This window comes from Balaenoptera borealis, assembly GCF_965194805.1.
Source record: "Balaenoptera borealis genome assembly, chromosome: 2".
Classification (NCBI taxonomy): Eukaryota; Metazoa; Chordata; class Mammalia; order Artiodactyla; family Balaenopteridae; genus Balaenoptera; species Balaenoptera borealis.
Window position 1 is genome coordinate 108,669,769 of NC_138867.1, and position 21,647 is coordinate 108,691,415.

General features: G+C 36.6%; 1 protein-coding gene and 1 pseudogene across 6 annotated transcripts in view; both read left to right on the forward strand.

The window, feature by feature from the left end:
• SLC27A6 (solute carrier family 27 member 6) overlaps window positions 1–9,643 on the forward strand; it is a 57,296-nt gene extending 47,653 nt beyond the window's left edge. For 2 of the 5 annotated variants that reach the window (XM_082380788.1, XM_082380786.1), the window contains exons 7-10: window positions 3,030–3,228; window positions 4,284–4,381; window positions 5,548–5,678; window positions 9,064–9,643. In XM_082380788.1, the coding sequence (XP_082236914.1) occupies window positions 3,030–3,228; window positions 4,284–4,381; window positions 5,548–5,678; window positions 9,064–9,240 (605 nt within the window). In that variant the 3' untranslated portion in view covers window positions 9,241–9,643. The remainder of the gene's footprint in view (window positions 1–3,029; window positions 3,229–4,283; window positions 4,382–5,547; window positions 5,679–9,063) is intronic. The other 3 variants (XM_082380787.1, XM_082380789.1, XM_082380790.1) reach the window with 3 other exon arrangements.
• Window positions 9,644–9,778: 135 nt separating this feature from the next.
• LOC309623686 (17S U2 SnRNP complex component HTATSF1 pseudogene) lies at window positions 9,779–19,671 on the forward strand (annotated as a pseudogene). The gene has a single exon. The product of its transcript is annotated as a 17S U2 SnRNP complex component HTATSF1 pseudogene (transcript).
• The last annotated feature ends 1,976 nt before the right edge of the window (window positions 19,672–21,647 follow it).

Sequence of the window (21,647 nt, forward strand, 5' to 3'; positions counted from 1 at the left end):
AACTTTGGGTAAGTCACTCAACCTGTCTCAGTCTCATTTTCTTCATATGCAGAGTAGAGGTGGCAGTATTTCTTTCGGGAGGTGATTGTTGATAGTTTAATGAGATGATGTATGCAGAGCCCTGTGGAGGGCCTGTCATGCGGCCAGTTACCTCCCTCCCTTTCTCTTCTTCCTCCCACTCCTCCTCCTCCACCAGGCTAGTCTTTCTCATAGTTTTGGGTTAGAAATTTTAATGAAAACAAGTGCCCTAGTTAACATGCGGCTGCATATAATCAATCTAGAAAATTAAATGTAGAGATGTGCCCTTAGAATTGGTTTGAGATCCAGTCTGAAAGAATCAGGCCAAAGTTACTTTTTACTGCCTCAGAATATGTTTAAACTTCATTTCAGAGATGACTTCAAATATGGAGATAAAGGTCACAGACCCGGGTTTCTTTGTTTTGGTTTTTGGTTTTTGGTTGTTTTCCTGGTAGCTGAAAGATTGGACAAAAATATAAGCCTTGTCTTTTAAAAAACAAATTTCCCAATCCTCTGAATTTCAAGAGCATTTATCAAATATCTTTCTCTAATTCAATTCTATAGACAGCATCTAAGAAAAAAGTCACTTCTAAGGAGATTGCAAAGAACTTTATTTTTTTATTTATTTTTATTTTTTATATTTTTCTTTGGCTGTGTTGGGTCTTAGTTTCTGTGCGAGGGCTTTCTCTAGTTGCGGCAAGCGGGGGCCACTCTTCATCGCAGTGCGCGGGCCTCTCACTATCGCGGCCTCTCTCGTTGCAGGGCACAGGCTCCAGACGTGCAGGCTCAGTAGTTGTGGCTCACGGGCCTAGTTGCTCCGCGGCATGTGGGATCTTCCCAGACCAGGGCTCGAACCCGTGTCCCCTGCATTGGCAGGCAGACCCTCAACCACTGCGCCACCAGGGAAGCCCACAAAGAACTTTACTAAAGCACTCTTTTCTAGTGTGTTTTATTTATTACAATTACAATAATATCTGATATTGGAACTTGAATCCCAGAACTACTTATGCAACCTCAGGGTTTTTCAAAAACAGATTGTCCCCAAATATCTGCTTTACAATTTTGTAATTCTCATTATGGATTGCTCAATTTTATTTTACATTAAAGCATTGTGTCTTTCATAACGTATGCCTGGGAGGGAAAGATAAGTATACACTCTGACCTTTTTAAGCATTTGCAATAATTAATTTGTCAGTGAAGAAACTATCACCTGTGTCCTGAAGAAGAAAAATAAAGAACATAAATTTTAAGGGAAGTATAAGAGGCTTAGAAAATTCTGAAATGTATATAGGGGATGTAGATGGATGGGATATGCGAGGGAGGAGAGCCTTTGGAGTCAGATGGACCTGGTTAAAAATATTCCAACTTCAACATTTGGCAGCTGTGTAATATTGGGCAAATTACTTTTTCTTCCTCAATTTCACTTGTAAAATGAAGACAATATGAGACCCTGTCTTACAGGTTTGTGATGAGGATGAGATAGGATACATATGTAAAGTGCTCAGAATAGTGACCGGTACCCAGAAAGTGCTCAATAAGTGTAACAATGGCAGTGATTATGATAATGATGATAATGATGGTGTCGGTGATGACAGTGACAGTGATGGGTCCCTGCTGAGTCAGGGCAGCCTAGTTTTGGCCAGTGGCATGTGTGCCCTTGGAACCCATAAAGCCTAGAGGAGTGGGAGCAATAAGAATTGAAAAGAGAAGGGGCTTCCCTGGTGGCGCAGTGGTTGAGAATCTGCCTGCTAATGCAGGGGACGCGGGTTCGAGCCCTGGTCTGGGAAGATCCCACATGCCGCGGAGCAACTAGGCCCATGAGCCACAACTACTGAGCCTGCGCATCTGGAGCCTGTGCTGTGCAACAAGAGAGGCCGTGACAGTGAGAGGCCCGCGCACCGCGATGAAGAGTGGCCCCCGCTTGCCACAACTAGGGAAAGCCCTCGCACAGAAACGAAGACCCAACACAGCCAAAAATAAATAAATAAATAAGTTAATTAATTAATTTAAAAAAAAAAGAGTTGAAAAGAGAGTGTTAAAATGACATAAATCGCTTTAGAGTTTGCTGGAATACAGCCTCATCTAACCCATCACATAGATGTTAGATGTCTTCACAGCGGCCAAAACAAGTCAACAATGGCCTTGAAATCTTCTGGGGAAGTGATTGCTGCTCCCCTTTGTCTTCTACTCTTAGAAGTAGTTTTTTACCTTGTTGATTGCTGGGCAGTATCTTGATTAACTTGAATAAGTCCGATTAAAAATTATTTTAAATAATGTGTCTAAATGTAAGTAAAACTAATAAATTTCGTGGCTTATCTCCTGTCCATTGAGGATTTCCAGAGTAACATTCCAGAGGAATAAAACATATTCTTAAGCTGCTAATAACATATTTATTAAATCAGAGATAATATTTTACAGAAAAATCATAGGGACTTGAATTTGAGTTCTAGGTCCATTCCTTTTTATCTGTTGGACTTTGCTAACATACTTCCTTCTTCTGGACCCTAGTGCCTTCCCTGTGAAATAGGGATTATAATGATCAATTTCAAAGGATTTCTTTGAAAAATTAATAAGGTGACAGTTGCATTTCTCATGGGGCTTGCTCCATAGTAAATGCCCAATAAATAAATATTGCTACCATCATAATCTTATTTAAAATTATTATTGTAGTTGTTATTTATATAATTGTCATTATTATCAGTGTTAGAATCTACATAATCAAAAAAAGTAGCCATTGCTGTATCCACCCAGGATGTAAAATAAATTTAATATTCCTTTCTTTACATACAGTTTCCTTTTTGTTAGTTTTTCCAAAGTGATTTGTGCTTTGGCAGTCTGTGAAACGGTGTTAGATTTAGGCACCCAGAGTAACTGATGTCAAATATAATAAAAATAAGTTCAGAGGAAAGTAAGATAAGCTACACTGGATGTGTTGGTCATATGTAACTTAGGTACATGCATGGTGTGTAATAATAGTTTTAGTCAAATCACTGAAAATACCTCTCTCCCAGGGGAACCTGGACTTCTCATTTCTCCAGTGAATGCAAAGAATCCCTTCTTTGGCTATGCCGGAAATAAGAAGCACACAGAAAAGAAACTGCTTTGTGATGTTTTTAAGAAGGGAGATGTTTACTTTAACACCGGAGATTTAATGGTCCAAGACCAGGAGAATTTCCTTTATTTTTGGGACCGTATTGGAGACACTTTCAGGTATGAAATAGCGTCGGTTGCAAAGCTTGCTCGGTGATTGTGAACCCTGCTCTGAGTGAGGCTCTGTGGAAACATTATACACCACCTGCTGTCTACCTTCAGGGAACGGAGAGCTTTTATCTCAATAATGTCTCCCAGTTTAAAAATACACTGCCCATCTGTTTCTAGATTGAAACATAAGTTACATTTCGATGTCATTTTTGTAATTATCTTAATGAACCATTTGGGTCCAAATCAGTGAGCTCCTTTTTTTTAGCATATGATACAGGCAGGCTGATGTGAAGTCTAAATGGTAAGGTTAAAACAGAAAACCAATTTAGTCAAATATGGTCTAATTCTTGACCTAATGGCAAAAATAGTGAAACAGCAAAATTTCCCTTTCTTATATTTGCTTTTTTAATTCCTTAGGGTTATTTTAGGCTTATGAATTTATTTTGCTTTACTAATCAATGACTATAGAACAGTAGAGGACAGACAGTAGACAGTCCAAAAACGTTTGAATGAATAAATGAATTATACTTCCTATTTCCTCACCTTCTTTGTGTCATGTTAGGAGGTCACCTTATGTAAAAGCATTTTAATTAAAACATTCATGTGCATTAAAAGAGCCAAAGGGGTTAATTCCTAGAAATTAAAGGGGGTCAGTACACCGAAAGACAACTATAGCTTTCCTTTCCATTTTTTCTATCATTAGAGATAGAGAATGCTTTGTACTTCACTGTTATTATATTACAAAACAAAGAGGGATTTGTTTTTTTTTTTTTAATGACATATTAAAAAAACCCTTTTACAGTAGCAGTTCATACCAGTGAGACACAGATAATGTAATTTTAAATAAAAAACAGATACTGATGTAATTTTAAATAAAAAACAGATACTGACTTTGTGGACTTCTCAAAAAAGTTCTTCCTTAGAAATGTTTTTCATTTTGAAAACTGCCATTATTTTTTATTATTAGGTGCTTGCACAGAGCCAAATGCAAGGCACTAAAACTTAAAGCTGGGCACCTCATTATTCAAGTATAGGTAACTAACTGGAACTTGTTTTTTGTTTAGATGGAAAGGGGAAAATATTGCAACCACAGAGGTTGCCGATATTATTGGAATGTTGGATTTCATACAGGACACAAATGTCTATGGTGTGGCTGTACCAGGTATGAATATGTTTCAGGTTTGGAAAGGGTTCTCAGAATGTGCCACTTTCCTTTCACTTTGCAACAATTTTATTAATTCAGCATTTCATTTTTCACATATTAAAATAAATATCTTAGTTTTGGCTTGGCAAGTAATGCCCTAGACCAAGCTAGCAAACTTCATGGTCACACCAGGGGAAAGGTACCAACTGCATTTTAATGTATGTGTGTATTTCTAAGCAGATCTTGAAAACTCTGATCAGTGACTCACTGCTAGAATATTTACAGCTTTTCAATGGTCTGTTATTTTTCTCTTGATGACTAGAGTTTATACATACCACTAAATAGGAATGTGTTCTAATTTAAATGTTTAATAACACTGACTTGTAGTTAAGTTGAATCTTTTTCAGAAATTATTTTAAAATCTGGTTGGCCTCATTTATTGTTATAAATATGCCTATGAGGATTGTCTCACGTTGGTGAAAATGGCAAAGAAAAGTGACCAACTTGAAATCACAGGACAGCTATTCCCCTTTACTGCCTTTTTTTTTTTTTAAATAAATGACAGTATTTTCCAATTAATGTTTGTAGGTGCAGGGGACACTGAGTGTGGGAATGTTTGGATAGGGGGCAAAGAAAGAGGATATTAACTCTAATAGACAGGCACTGGGTGCTGGGAAAATGCTACAAGAGATTCCAAAGCCCTGGAAAAAAGGTGGCATGATAAGCAGTAAGCGATCTGTGGAATTAATTGTGGAAATACCTGCCTCTAGTTTCTTAACTTGAACATATTGAATAATACCTTTATTTTTTGCATTGATGCTTAACATGGACATTTCTCTAAAATATATTTGCCTTTAAAAAAATGTTTCCTCTTAATATTTTATAATAATAGTGGCAGGATGCATATTATGGGTCACTTATGGTGTTTTCTATTCCATCTATTTCGTTTTTGTAGTGTAAACAATTAAACATAGACTCTGCACTTCCTTCCTCCTAAATCATTTCTAGGGAGTAAATCATATGCTCAGGGAAAGACCCTCTCATTTATGCTACTGTTGCATTGTTATTGCTGCAATAGATGTAATGTCTACATTTGTAACAATTAGTGTGTAATTAACTGGATTTTTTAAAAAGTTCACCTACCACTTGTAAAACTGATGCTATTACAAACTTTTTTTTTTCAGATTATGAAGGAAAAGCAGGAATGGCTTCTATAACTTTAAAACCAAATACGTCTTTAGACTTGGAAAAAGTTTATGAACAAATTGTAACATTTTTACCGGCTTATGCCTGCCCACAATTTTTAAGAATTCAGGTAATTTTACCTACCCATAAAATTTAAGACCAGGAATCTGGAGATGGTTTAGTTATAAAATAATATTTACCGCTTAGATAATAGGTGCATTTTATTTTTATTAGAAAATTTCAAGAACAATGAAAAGCATTGGGATGCTAATTTATGCCATACTTGAAGCCTAATTATAGAAGGGAGGACAATAAAATGCTAGGAAGTCTTTGTCGTAGTCCTATTTGTTGCTCTTCTCCTCTTCAATCAGATAAATGAGGGGCCCAGTGATGGTGGCAAGCCAAACCCAAATCTTACACATGCCTTCATGCTTTGTGAAGACATTTGGTGCTGTGTACCTAAAATTAGGTTCCACCAAGCTGACATCAAAGTGTCTGCAGGATGTGTGTAGACCCTCAAGGCAATTGGCTTTAAGCAATTTTGCCTTTAATGTTTTATCTTCATTCTGTCCAGTCTCCTTCGGGGACCTTATATTTTGGGGGAATTCTGAACTCATTGGTTTTGAGAGGTGGGCTTTCTCTTGTTAGGCTGCTGGAGTAAAGTCCAGTAAAAAGGAAACGAATTTTCTCAGCTCCTGGGTAACTTTGCCTGCTCATTTATCCAGCCATTTATTCATTTAATATTGTGCCTCAAATAGAATTTCCCAAAGCTAGTCTTCATCATCTCTTAACATCCCATCACATAGAATTTTTCTGGATATGTTTGTCATATCACTGTTACATCCCTGATAGAGCAATAGCTGACTTAATATTCTTTTTTAAAGCATTTGCTGGGTAATCCTTGTGGCCAAGTCACTGCTTGGCCAATGAGACACATCATCTAAACTGTCATAAATACGTATCCATTTACATAATATTTTAAGAGCTTTTACATATATTGTCTCAGATTATTTTCATAGCAGTCCTCTGAAATAATAAAGGTAGCTAAATATGAAAAAGAAGTAACACGGTTTTAATTGAAATTTTTGAAATAATTGTAGATTCACATGCATTTGTAAGAAACAATACAGAAAGATCCTGTGTAAATGATTACAACCAGGATATTGACATTGATATAATCCACTCATCTTATTAAAATTTCCTGTGTTTTACTTGTACTCATTTGTGTGTATGTGTGTATTAAGCTCTATACATTTTTATTACCTGTGTAGCTTCATGTATCAATGACCATAGTCAAGATATGGACAATTCCACCACCACAAGGCTCCCTCACGTTACCCTTTTATAACCACACCCAGCTCCCTCCTGCCCCTCCCATCTCACCCCAGAAAGAATGGATTTTAATTCTTAGTAGAGTAGAAAGTTGATGGATCAAATAATATTTTAAACATTTTCCTCCAAGGGCAACTTAAAAGTCACTGTCATTAAGCAGAAGAAATATTTTGTCATAGGACTCCTCTATAAGATTAAATCAGTCTTGTACAAATTTAGAAAATATTTTAGGATCATTAAACACCTAAAAGAACTTGGCCCATGAGTGTTACGTTTATTACAGTATTTGCTATAGTTAGCACAATGCATGACACTTAGTTGGCACTAAAATTATTTAATAAATAAATTATAATAAATGATCTGATATAAGCAATGCAAACATATAAGTTACTTCTGACAAAATGAATAAGACAACTATCTTATTAAAAATATGTTTAGCACAAATTTATAAAGGATTCTTTTCGGCAATAAATTTACAAAAAATTTTTAAATGTGATATTACTCAGTATGGCTGAGATGAAATTAAACTGGTCCTTTCATTCTGCTTGTGGGAACGCAAATTGTTATGCTCTCTCTTGAAAATAATTTGGTAAATATGTGATCACACTCTTAGAATTTGCATATATTTTGATTTAGTAATTTCATTTCCAGAAATTTACCCTTAGGACATAATTAAAGATGCACAAATGTTATATATAAAATGTTATTATTTATGTAGTAAAATTTTTTAATATTCTCTATATAAGTTCAAGAATAAGAGTAAGGTTAATTAACATATTATAATTATATGAGATCTTATGAAACCATTAAAAAGTGCCATTTTGATGAAAATTACCTAACCTGGAGAAACATACCAGGAATAATATATTTTTTTAAAGAAGGCAGACTGTCAAATTGTATAATGTGAACTAATGTTTTTAAAAAGAGAAAAGAATATGTGTTTCTACACAGTTACATCTCATTCTGTGATGACAGTGTTGGATAGGGGATGAGATCAGAGAAGAAGGTTCAAAGAAAAGTTGACTTAGTTGCATTCATTCAGAAGGATGCATAAAAATGGCCAAACTACTCATAGAACCTTGTATGGACCCTACATGTCATCTGACTTAAAACAAGTTTGCTTCCCTATGCCTGAAACTACCACAGAGATAATATCCTTGTCTCCTTTAAATTCCTTAAAATAAAGATTGTTAAACTTTCTCAATTCATAACATCTTTAGTGTCTTAGTAATTATTTCATGGCACTCTTGGGCCAAAACAAATACCTAAACATTCATTTATTCAGTACTTAGGGCAAAGCAATATAACTATTTAGGTCTAATAAATTAGTTGCTGTTTGAAAAAATAATGCATATAAATGGAAAGAAAAATGCTTTTATTTCATATTTAAATAACCACATGTATTAAGGAGATGTAACTTGGACATTGCACAGCTCCTCAAATTTTGGAATTAGATTGTGCTGAACAGGGCCAGACTAATTCCATATTCCACCTTGATTTTTGGTTATACTTGCTTTTTATCATAGCAACCACCAAAAACCCTGTTTCTCAAAGATATGATGTCATTGAAAAGAATGTATCATAAACTAATATTGAAACTGTGAACTACCTTGACCAAGTAGTTGGTAGTGTGACAACAGATGTCACTGGGTTTACCTTGAAAATTTTAAATATCCTATGGGGACTCTGGCAATTCACTGAGGTACTATGAGGCACCTCAGTGCATAGTTTGGGAACCCAAGTTTTAGATCATTCCTTACCCCCTCTGGTTCTTGCAGTATTCTGCCTTATGGAATAGATTGCTGTCTTTTATAGCTTTTACCTTCTTGCCGTCTAGTAGCATTCTTTGTAAATAATATTGCCTTGACATTGGATTGAAGAGATAAACCTATATGTTTTAGACATATTTGTAATCAGTTATTAGCTATATTCATAACTCTATGTTGAATGAAGTTCACAGGAAAATCAAGGTAAAGATTTAAGTGTTCTAAAGAGCATTTTTAAATTTCTAATATTAAATTATTAGTTTAAAAAATTATTTATTTTCTTTATTAGAAAATAAAGATGGTCACTGGATATAAAAATGTTATAATTATATATTACAGTCTATATTGTTGAATATTTTATTTGTATATTATACATAACATTGACTGACTCCACTAATCCTGGTCACTGTTTTATAGGAAAAGATGGAAACAACAGGAACATTCAAACTACAGAAGTTTTGGTTGGTGGAAGAAGGATTTAGTCCATTGAAAATTTCTGATCCACTTTACTTCATGGATAAGTTGAAAAAATCATACATTCCATTGACCAAAGAAATTTATGATCAGATAATATTAGGGAAGATTAAACTTTAAGCTTTTATTATATATGGGATTTTCCTATGCTGCTTAGGAGAAGTGAAAGGAGAGTATGTGATTCTTTAATATGAAATGGGGAGAGGGAACTGACATTAAGCATGTGCTATATTTCCTTAACATGCAACGATTTTTCTTTAATTAAGTACTAACTTTAATTAGTTTTAATTGATAACAAACTTTGGGTGATTATTCTTTTTACCTATTTGGGATTCAGTGCATAAGTAAATATCTGCCTTAAAGTTTTTAAATAATAAGTGGTTAACAATTTAGACATCTGCTAAAAATTTACTTATTAATATTTAAAATTTCTAGTTTTGAGTAAAGGGTTAAATTTTAATCAAATATTTGATTTTTATGTGCCCTGTCCTATAACTGAATAAAACCATCTTTATTAATATGAGTTTTGAAGTTTTGTTTTGATGTTTTTAATTGTAAATATTCATTCAAAGGAAGGTAACTAACTAAATGTATGCGCTCCTGTCTCCCTTATCCTAAACTCACATTAAGATGCTAGAAGAAATGTAAAAATATGAAACAACAAAGCATGAAAACTGGTAAGCCCAAAGCATTTAGGAATTTTGGGAAGATATATAAATGGGATCAAATTGATGCTAAAATCCAACAGAGCTGTAGAAACCACTAATAATACAGGGAAAGAATAGACTAGACTAGGGCCCATGTGTTAACACTAAGATCAGAGGCATAAAGGCTTTGAGTGTGAACAGGTTTTTGAGTAGTTAACTGGGAAATGTATCATAAGGGTAGTGTAATAAGCACAATGGTACTTATCTCCATCTGGAAGCACCAGGCTCCAGTGTTTGCCTCAAGCCAAAAACATATGAGAGACTCTCTTACCAAAGTGAGCTAACTTCCATGGGAGGGGGTGGTGGAGCTAGACTAAGAAGCAGAGTAGGGGACAATGGCAACTGCGTCAGCCTAAGTGGGCCTCCATTTTCAAGTGGTTTCTGGACATTGCCGCGGGAGCCGCAGTTGTCTCAGACTTGATTGGCAGCGGCAGCTCGTGTGTGCGCTTCTGCCGTGTTCTGGATCGAGCGGCAGCAGCAAGACCTGACAGGGTGAACCAGCATCAGCTTGGCCTCTTCGCTCGCTTGGACCCTGCCCCTGGGCTAAGTCGGCAACATGAGCGGCAACAACTTGGATGCAAACGACGAGTTTGATGAGCAGTTGCGAATGTAAGAATTGTACAGAGACACCAAGGACTGTGACCCCCAGAAAGATCCCAGTGGAGAAACCGATTCTTTCGGGCAGCAGCCGACTGACACCCTGTATGAATGGGACCTGGACAGGAAGGCGTGGTTCCCCAAGATCACTGAAGATTTTATTGCTACATATCAGGCCAATTATGGCTTTTCTAATGATGGTGCATCTAGTTCTACTGCGAGTGTCCAAGATGTCAGTGCTAGGACTACAGAGGAACCTCCGCAAAGAAAAACTCCCAAACCCAGTTATCCCAAAAAGAGGGGAGAAAAGAGAAAGGCTGAATCAGGATGGTTTCATGTTGTAGAAGACAGAAATACAAATGTATATGTGTCTGATTTGCCTCCAGACACTACAGTGGATGAATTTATACAGCTCATGTCCAAGTTTTGCATTATTATGAGAGATCTTCAAACAAGAATTTAAGGTCAAGCTTTACAAAGATAATCAAGGAAATCTTAAAGGAGATGGACTTTGCCGTTATTTGAAGAGAGAATCTGTGGATCTCGCATTAAAACTTTTGGATGAAGATGAAATTAGAGGCTACAAATTACATGTGGAGGTGGCAAAGTTTCAACTGAAAGGGGAATATGACACCTCAAAGAAGAAGAAGAAGTGCAAGGACTACAAGAAAAAGTTGTCTATGCAACAAAAGCAGTTGGATTGGAGACCTGAGAGAAGAGTTGGCCCACCCCGAATACGCCACGAGCAAGTTGTCATCATTAAAAATATGTTTCATCATATGGATTTTGAGGATGATCCACATGGATTTTGAGGATGATCGTTCGTGCCGAACGAGATCAGAGAAAACCTTCAAGTAGAGTGTTCAAAGTTTGGACAAATTAGGAAGCTCCCTCTCCTTGATAGGCACCCTGATGGTGTGGCCTCTGTGTCCTTTAGGGATCCCGAGGAAGCTGGTTATTGTATTCAAACCCTCAATGGAATGTGGTTTGGTGGCCATCAAATCACTGCCCAAGTGTGGGATGGGACTACAGGTTATCAGGTGGAGGAGACCACGAGAGAAAGGGAGGAAAGGCTGAGAGGATGGGAGGCTTTCCTCAACACTCCTGAGGCCAACAGAGGCCTTCAGCGTTCAAATTCCATCTGTGCTCCAGAAGGGTGGGTCCTTCTAGAGTTAGGCATTTTTCAGAGCACCCTGGCACATCTCAAACAAATGTTCAAGAAGCCGCAACTGAAATGGCATTTGAAGAACTTATAGATGAAAAGAAGTTTGAAAAAACAGAAGATAGGGGAGAAGATGAAGAAGCTGCTTCTGAAAAAGATGCTAAAGGAAGTGGCCCTGAAAAAGAGGCTGAAGAAGGCTGTCCCCAAAAAGAATCTGAAGAGAGCTGCCTCGAAAGAGAGTTTGAGGAAGGCTGTCCCAAAAGAGAGCGTGAAGAAGACTTCTCCGATGGAGAGTCCAGAGAAGGCAGCCCCGAGACGTAGCATGAAGAGGGTAGTCCTAAAAAAGGGTCGAAAGAGAATGGCCCTGAATGAGAGTCCAAAAAGAAGAGACCCAAAACGGATCCGGATGAGAATGGCCTTGAGCAGGAGTCTGAGGAGGAGGCCAGCCCCCAAAAGGCAGCTGAAGACAGCAGCTCAGAAGACAGTCTGAAGAGTGCTCAGAAAAGCAGTTTGAAGATGACTCTGAAAAAAGAGTTAAAAGAAGACGGCCTTGAGAAAGGTTTTGAGGAAGAGGGCTCTGAAAAGGAATTTAATGAAAACGTTTCTGAAGAAGAGTTAGAAGAAAATGACTCTAAAAAATCAGAATTCAAAGATGACAGCTCCAGGAAAGTGTTTGATGAAGAAGGCTCTGAGAAGGAATTTGATGAAGAGTCAGATGAGAAGGAAGAAACATATGAAAAAGTATTTGGCGATGAGTCAGATGAAAAAGAGGACAAAGAAGCAGAAGAAAAGGGGCTGGGAGATGCAAATGAAAAGGATGAAGAAGACAATGCAGATGAAAAGATATTTGAAGATTCAGACGGAAAAGAAGATGAGGAAGATGTAGATGTAAAAGAAGATGAAGTCATAGATGAAAAGATGTTCAAAGATGACGATTCCAATGAGAAGTTGTTTGATGACAATTCCAGTGACAAGTTGTTTGAAGATTCCAATGAGAGAGGGACTGCAGGTGGTTTAGGGAATGTTAAGGAGGAAGGGCCCCTGTCTACAGGCAGCAGCTTTGTCCTCAGTAGTGATGACGACACTGTTTAATCCCTTAAACTTGCTTTGTAGGGCAATTCCTCCATCTCCATTTTGCTTCTGCTCCAGGGTAATTACTAGTAGTGTTACATGAATGTGTGCATAGAGGTAGGATGCCATCAGATTAATGCAGTGAAGTGTTCATGGTTACCTGTACTTAACGATTTTAAATACATGTGAATTGGCTTTTCAGTTCAAACTTCATAGCATAATACAAGTCAACTGAATCCTTGCCCTTTGTCAAATTTGTTAAGCGCATGCAGAATAATATTTTTTAAAGTATTCTGACTGAAGTTTGTGATATTCAAAAATAAAAAATAAGTTCTTAATATGAAAAAAAAAAAAAAAGGAAGAAGTAGAGTAGGACCCAGGAGCAAACTCCTTTGTCCATAAACCTAATTCTCTGTACAACCAGAAGGAAAGTTGACTTTGCCTCGTGTTGCCTCCATATGCTAAAAAGTTTATTTTGGCTGGAAGAGAAGTTGCAGATAGTTCCTTTTTGTCATTGTTTGGAAAACATGTGTTATAAAGTTAAAACATTTTTTAAATGTAAAGGTTAACCATAAGTAGCATAGAAATAAAAGGTCACACTTTCAAATGAAAAAAAAATGAAAGAGAAAATAATATCAGTTTTGCAAAAATCCATAATTTTAAGAGAAAGAAATTGTTTAAATGAATAGAAATAGAAAAAGTTAAATAAATCTAAGGATAGCCATGTTCCCACTATATAAATGAGAATGGATTAACTGTCTTTATTTAAAAAGTATTAAGTAAATGAAGAAATTGGCATTTAATTTTTATATTGATGATCTGGCTGTTCTTTACCTTTCCCATTAAAAAACTGTTTTGCCTTTATATTTTTAATTTAGATTAAAATGCTATAAATCTGAATGAACTTTTTTTATTAATTCATAGCTCTTTAAAATCTTTGGAGACTAGATTGGGAGACAAGATGGTGGAGTAGAAAGACATGAGCTCACCTCTTCTTGCAGAAACACCAAAATCCAATTAACTGCTGAAAACCATCAACAAAAAACACTGGAACCTACCAAAAAACGATACCCTACATCCAAAGACAAAGAAGAAGCCACAATGAGACTGTAAGAGGGGTGCAATCGCGATAAAATCAAATTCCATACATGCCAGGTGGGTGACCCACAAACTGGAAAATAATTATACCACAGAAGTTCTCCCACAGGAGTAAAAGTTCTGAGCCACATGTCAGGCTCCCCAGCCTGGGGGTCTGGCAATTGGAGGAGGTGCCCCCAGAGAATCTGGCTTTGAAGTCCAGCAGGGTTAGATCACAGGAATTCCACAGGACTGGGGGAAACAGAAACTCTACTCTTGGAGGGTGCACACAGGATCTCTTATGCACCAAAACCCAGGGAAAACAGTGAACTCATAAGAGACAGGGCCATACCTACCTGGTAGTACTGGAGGGTCTCCTGTGGAGGTGGGGGGGGTGGCTGTGGTTAGCTGCAGGGACAAGGACACTGGCAGCAGTAATTCTGGGGAATACTCATTGGTGTGAACACTCTCAGAGGCCACCATTTTCTCAACAAGACCTAGCCCCACACAATAGCCTGTAGGCTCCAGTGTTGGGGCACCTCAGGCCAAACAACCAACAGGGCAGGAACACAGCCCCACCCATCAGCAGACAGGCTGCTTAAAGTGTTCCTGAGCACACAGCTGCCTGATAAACACACTCCATGACTCGGCCCTGCCCACCAGAGGGATAAGACCCAACTCCACCTACCAGTGGGCAGGAACCAGTCCCTCCCAACTGGAAGCCTGCACAAGCCTCTTAGACAGCCTCATCCACCAGGGGCAGACAGCAGAAGTAAGACAAACTACAACCTTGCAGCCTGCTGAACGGAAACCACAATCACAGAAAGCCAGACAAAATGAGACAGCAGAGGAATATGTCCCAGATGAAGGAACAAGATAAAACTCCAGAAGAACAACTAAGTGCAATGGAGATAGGCAATCTACTGGAAAAAGAATACAAAGTAATGATACTGAAGATGATCCAAGATCTCAGAAAAAGATGGAGGCACAGATAGAGAAAATATAAGAAATGTTTAACAAAGACCTAAAACAACTAAAGAACAAACAAACAGATGAATAATACAATAACTGAAATGAAAAATGCACTAGAAGGAATCAAAAGCAGAGTAACTGAGGCAGAAGAACGGATAAGTAAGCTGGAAGACAGAATGGTGGAATTCACTGCCATGGAACAGAATAAAGCAAAAAGAATGAAAAGAAATGGAGACAGTCTAAGAGATATCTGGGACAAAATTAAACACACCAACAATTGCATGATAGGGGTCCCAGAAGGAGAAGAGTGAGAGAAAGGACTTGAGAAAATATTTGAAGAGATAATAGCTGAAAACTTCCCTAACATGGGAAAGGAAACAGTCACCCAAGTCCAGAGAGAGTCCCAGGCAGGATAAACCCAAGGAGGAACACACTGAGACACATAGTAATTGAACTGACAAAAAATAAAGACAAAGAAAAAATATTAAAAGCAACAAGGGAAAAGCAAAAATAACATACAAGGGAACTCGCATAAGGTTATTGGCTAATTTCTCAGCAGAAACTCTGCAGGCCAGAAGGGAATGGCACAATATAAAGTGATGAAAGGGTAGAATCTACAACCAAGAATACTCTACCCAGCAAGGCTGTCATTCAGATTTGACGGAGAAATCAAAAGCTTTACAGACAAGCAAAAGCTAACAGAATTCAGCACCACCAGACCAGTTTTGCAACAAATACTAAAGGAACTTCTCTAGGTGAAAAAGAAAAGGCCACAACTAGAAACAAGAAAATTATGACTGGACAAGCTCACTGGTAAAGCCAACCATACAGTAAAGGTAGGAAATCATTCACACACAAATATGATATCAAAACAAGCAATTGTGAGACGAGGAAAGCACAACGCAGGATATTGGAAATGCATTTGAAATTAAAAGACCAGCAACTGAAAACAATCTTGTTTATATATAGACGGCCATATCAAAACCTCATGGTAACTGCAAACCAAAAATCTATAATAGATGCACACACAAAAAATAAAAGGGAATCCAAACACAACACTAAAGTTAGTCATCAAATCACAAGAGAAGAGAACAAAAGAGGAAGGGAAGAAAAAAGGCCTACAAAAACACATCCAAAACAATTAACAAAATGGCAATAAGAACATACCTATCGATAATTACCTTAAATATACACATATTAAATGCTTCAACCAAGAGACGTAGACTGGCTGAATGGATACAAAAATAAGACCTGTCTTATTTTGTACTCTGTCTACAAGAGACCCACTTTAGATCTAGGGACACATACAAACTGAAAGTGAAGGGATGGAGAAAGGTCTTCCATGCAAATGGAAACCAAAAGAGAGCTGGAATAGCAATACTCATCAGACAAAATGGATTTTAAAATAAAGACTGTTACAAGAGACAAAGAAGGAAATTACATAATGATCAAGGGATCAATCCAAGAAGAAGATATAACAATTGTTAATATATAGGCACCCAACATGAGTGCCTCAATACATAAGGCAGATACTAACAGCCATAAAAGGACAAAGTGACAGTAACACAATAATAGTGGGGGAATTTTTAACACCTCAGTTAAATCAGTGGACATCTCATCCAGACAGAAAATCAATAAGGAAACACAGGCCTTACATGACACTTTAGACCAAATGGAATTAATTGATATTTAAAGAGCATTCCATCCAAAAGCAGAATACGTATTCTGCTCAAGTGCATATGAAACATTCTCCAGGATTGATCAAATGCTGGGCCACAAAGCAAGCCTTGGTAAATTTAAGAAAATTGAAATCATATCAAGCATCTTTTCCTACCATAACACTGAGATTAGAAATCAACTACAAGAAAAAAAAAAAACTGTAAAAAACACAAACACGTGGAGGCTAAACAATATGCTACTAAACAACCAATGGATCCCTGAAGAAATCAAAGAGGAAATCAAAAAATACCTAGAGACAGATGAAAATGAAAGCACAATGATCCAAAACCTATGGGATGCAGCAAATCAGTTCTAAGAGGGAAGTTTATAGTAATATAGTCTTACCTCAGGAGACCAGAAAAAATCTCAAATAAACAACCTAAACTTACACCTAAAGCAAATAGAGAAAGAAGAACAAACAAAACCCATAGTTAGTAGAAGGAAAGAAATCATAAAGCTCAGAGCAGAAATAAATGAAATCAAGATGAAGAAAACAATAGAAAAGATAAATGAAACTAAAAACTGGTTCTTTGAAAAGATAAACAAAATTGATAAACATTTAACCAGACTCATCAAGAGGATTGTAAGAGACTACTACAAGCAACTATATGCCAATAAAATGGACAACCTAGAAGAAATGGACAAATTCTTAGAAAGGTACAATCTTCCAAGATTGAACCATGTAGAAATAGAAAATGTGAACAGACCAATCACAAGTACTGAAATTGAAACTGAGATTTAAAAACTTGCAACAAAAAAAAGTCCAGGACCAGATGGCTTCACAGGCAAATTCTATCAAACAATCAGAGAAGAGTTAACACATAGACTTCTGAAACTATTCCAAAAAATTGCAGAGGAGCACTCTCAAACTCGTTCTATGAGGCCACCATAACCCTGATACCAAAACCGGAAAAAGATATCACAAAAAAAGAAAATTATAGACCAATATCACTGATGAACATAGATACAAAAACTCTGAACAAAATACTAGCATACAGAATCCAACAACATATTGAAAGGATCATACACCATGATCAAGTGGGATGTATCCCAGGAATGCAAGGATTCTTTAATATATGCAAATCAATCAATGTGATTCACCATATTAACAAACTGAAGAATAAAAACCATATGATCACCTCAATAGATGCAGAAAAAGCTTTTGACAAAATTCAACACCCATTTATGATAAAAACTCTCCTGAAAGTGGGCATAGAGGGAACCTACCTCAACATAATAAAGGCCATATACGACAAACCCACAGGAAACATCATACTCAATGGTGAAAAACTGGATAGCATTTCCACTAAGATCAGGAAGAAGACAAGGATGTCCACTCTCGCCACTCTTATTCAACATAGTTTTGGAAGTCCTAGCCACGGCAATCAGAGAAGAAAAAGAAATAAAAGGAATCCAAATCAGAAAAGAAGAAGTAAAACTGTCACTGTTTGCAGATGACATGATACTATACATAGAAAATCCTAAAGATGCTACCAGAAAAGTAATAGAGCTCATCAATGAATTCAGTAAAGTTGCAGGATACAAAATAAATACACAGAAATCTGTTGCATTTCTATACACTAACAACGAAAGATCAGAAAGAGAAATTAAAGAAACAATCCCATTTATTATCACATCAAAAAGAATAAAATACCTAGGAATAAACCTACCTAAGGAGGCAGAAGACCTGTACTCTGAAAACTGTAAGATGCTGATGAAAGAAATAGAAGATGACACAAACAGATGGAAAGAAATACTATGTTCTTTGGAACAATCAATTGGAAAGAATCAATATTGTCAAAATGACTATACTACCCAAAGCAATCTACAGATTCAATGCAATCCCTATCAAATTACCAATGGCATTTTTCACAGAACTAGAACAACAACAAAAAAATCTTAAAACCTGTATGGCAACACAAAAGACCCCAAATAGCCGAAGCAATCTTGAGAAAGAAAAACAGAGCTGGAGGAATCAGGCTCCCTGACTTCAGACTATACTACAAAGCTACCATCATCAAAACAGTATGGTACTGGCACAAAAACAGAAATATAGATCAATGGAACAGGATAGAAAGCCCAGTAATAAACCCACGCACCTATGGTCAATTAATCTACAACAAAGGAGGCAAAACTATAAAATGGAGAAAAGACAGTCTCTTCAATAAATGGTGCTGGAAGAACTGGACAGCTACATATTAAAAAATTAGAACATTCTTTAACACCATACACAAAAAATAAACACAAAATGGATTAAAGACCTAAATGTAAGACTGAACACTATAAACCTCTTAGAGGAAAACATAGGAAGAACACTCTTTGACATAAATCACAGCAAGATCTTTTTTGACCCACCTCCTAGAGTAATGGAAATAAAAACAAAAATATACAAATGCTACCTAATTAAACTCAAAAGCTTTTGCACAGCAAAGGAAACCATAAAGAAAACGAAAAGACAACCCACAGAATGGGAGGAAATATTTGCAAACAATCCAACCGATAAGGGATTAATCTCCAGAATTTACAAATAACTCATGTGGCTCAATATCACAAAAAGACAACAACCCAATCAAAAAATTTGCAGAAGATCTAAATAGACTTTTCTCCAAAGATGACATACAGATGGCCAAAAGGCACATGAAAAGATGCTCAACATCAGTAATTGTTAGAGAAATGCAAGCCAAAATGACAATGAGATACTCCAATAAAGATGTTAAAAAAAAAATAAGACAATGAGATATCACCTCACACCAGTTAGAATGGCCATCATCAAAAAGTCTGCAAACAATAAATACTGGAGAGGGTGTGGAGAAAGGGACCCCTCCTACACTGTTGGTGGGAATGTAAAGTGATACAGCCACTATGGAGAACAGTATGGGAGCTCCTTAAGAAACTAAAATAGAGCTACCATATGATCCAGCAATCCCACTCCTGGGTATATATCCAGAGAAAACCGTTGTTCAAAAGTATACATGCACCCCATTTTTCATTGCAGTGTTGTTTACAATAGCCAAGACATGGCAGCAACCTAAACATCTATCAAAAGATGAGTCAGTAAAGAAGATGCGGTACTTATATACAACAGAATATTAGCCATTAAGAAGAATGAAATAGTGCCATTTGCAGCAACATGGATGGACCTGGAGATTATCATACTAAGTTAAGTATATCAGACAGAGAAAGACAAATACCATATGATATCATTTATATGCAGAATCTAAAAAAAATGATACAAATTGAACTTATTTACAAAACAGAAACAGACTCACAAATTTAGACAACAAATTTATGGTTATGGGAGGGGAGATTGGGCGTTTTGGGTTGACAACATGTACACACTGCTATGTTTAAAATAGATAACAAACAAGGACCTACTGTACAGCACAGGTTTGAGGGTTTGAGGGTTATCTTCGAAAGCAATATTGGCAATAGACATAAAATTTTTTCAGTATACCAGAAGCTCAGCAAACCTCAAACTGGAAAAATACAAAGAAAACTATACCAAGGCACATTATGATCACACTGCTGGAAACTACAGATAAAGAGAAATTCTTGACAGCAGTTAAGAGAATAAAACAGCATGTTACATTAAAAATAATAATAAAGGACTTCCCTGGTGGCACAGTGGTTAAGAATTTGCCTGCCAATGCAGGGGACATGGGTTTGATCCCTGGTCTGGGAAGATCCCACATGCCATGGAGCAACTAACCCCATGTGCCACAGCTACTGAGCCTGCACTCTAGAGCCTGTGAGCCACAACTACTGAGCCCACATGCCACAACTACTGAGCCCACATGCCAAAACTACTGAAGCCCATGCACCTAGAGCCCGTGCTCCACAACAAGAGAAGCCACTGCGGTGAGCAGTCACCACAATGAGAAGCTCGTGCACCACAACGAAGAGTAGCTCCCGCTCTCTGCAACTAGAGAAAGCCCGCGTGCAACAGCGAAGACTCAACACAGCCAAAAATAAAGAAATAAAAATTTTAAATAATAATAATAATAATAGAATAAACCAACAGTTTGAATTATGGCTGACTTCTCATTGAAACTATGAAAGACAGAAGAAAATGGAATAATATTTTTAAAATGATAAATAACTGAAGCCAGAATTCTATATGCCAGAAAAGTATTCTTTAAGGACGAAAATGAAATAAAAGAAGTTTCAGATAAAAAAAATTTATAGCCAGGAATCGTGTATTAGAAGAAATACTACGGTAGCTTCTATAGACCAAGGAAAAATAAGAGCAAGTAGAAACTCCTATCTTCAGGAAGGAATGAAGAATATTGAAAATGGTTAATATGTGGGTAAATATAAAAGATTATGTTATTTCTTTGTTTAAAAAATATTATTTCTTTGTTTAAAGCATAATTTGTAATACTGTTTTGGGCGCTTATACTCTGTGTAGATGTAATGCAAATAATAATTATAGCATAGAGAATGTGAAATTCAATGGAAAAATTATAGATGTCTATGAAGCACTGGGGAAAGAAATCTTAAGATTCATTACAAATTAGGAAACTGTAACTTAAAATAAGGATGAGATACTTTTTACCAATGAGATTTGAACAATTAAAAAGATTGGATCTGTCTAGAGCTGGCAACATACTAAAAATAGAACTCTTATAGGCATTGTTGGTGGGCCTATAAATGGGTGCAACTTTCTGGAGGATAGTACCTATCACAATATAAAATGCATGTAACTTTGACCCAACAATTCTACTTCTAGGAATAAAAAGTTATTGATAGTGAGCCAGTATTTATGTCAGATTATATTCAGTTCAGGGCAACATTATTAATTGAAGAATTGAAGACAACCTAAAATATAGAAAAGTAAAATAAATATTGGTAGAATCCATATTTTGTGTTGCTCTGCAATGATTACAAAGAGTGACTGAAAAGTCAGCATGTGCTGACATGGAATAATTTCCATGTTATATCAGTAAGAATGGAGGTTACAAAGGGTATTTATCATTCGTTAAAAATACATTGAGAAGTATAAATATTTACAAGGACAGTTTCAGATAGTCTAATTAATTAAGTATAGAATTGGATGAGGAATGGGTGGATTTTTACTTTTTACTCTTTACCCTCTGTGTCATTTGAATTGAAAAACTGCCATACACTGCTTATGTATGCTTTTAAGACAATTTTAAAGTTAAGTATCTTGGCATCTTTAAGGAAAGCATAAGACAGATAGCAGAGAATTGAATTAACTGTTA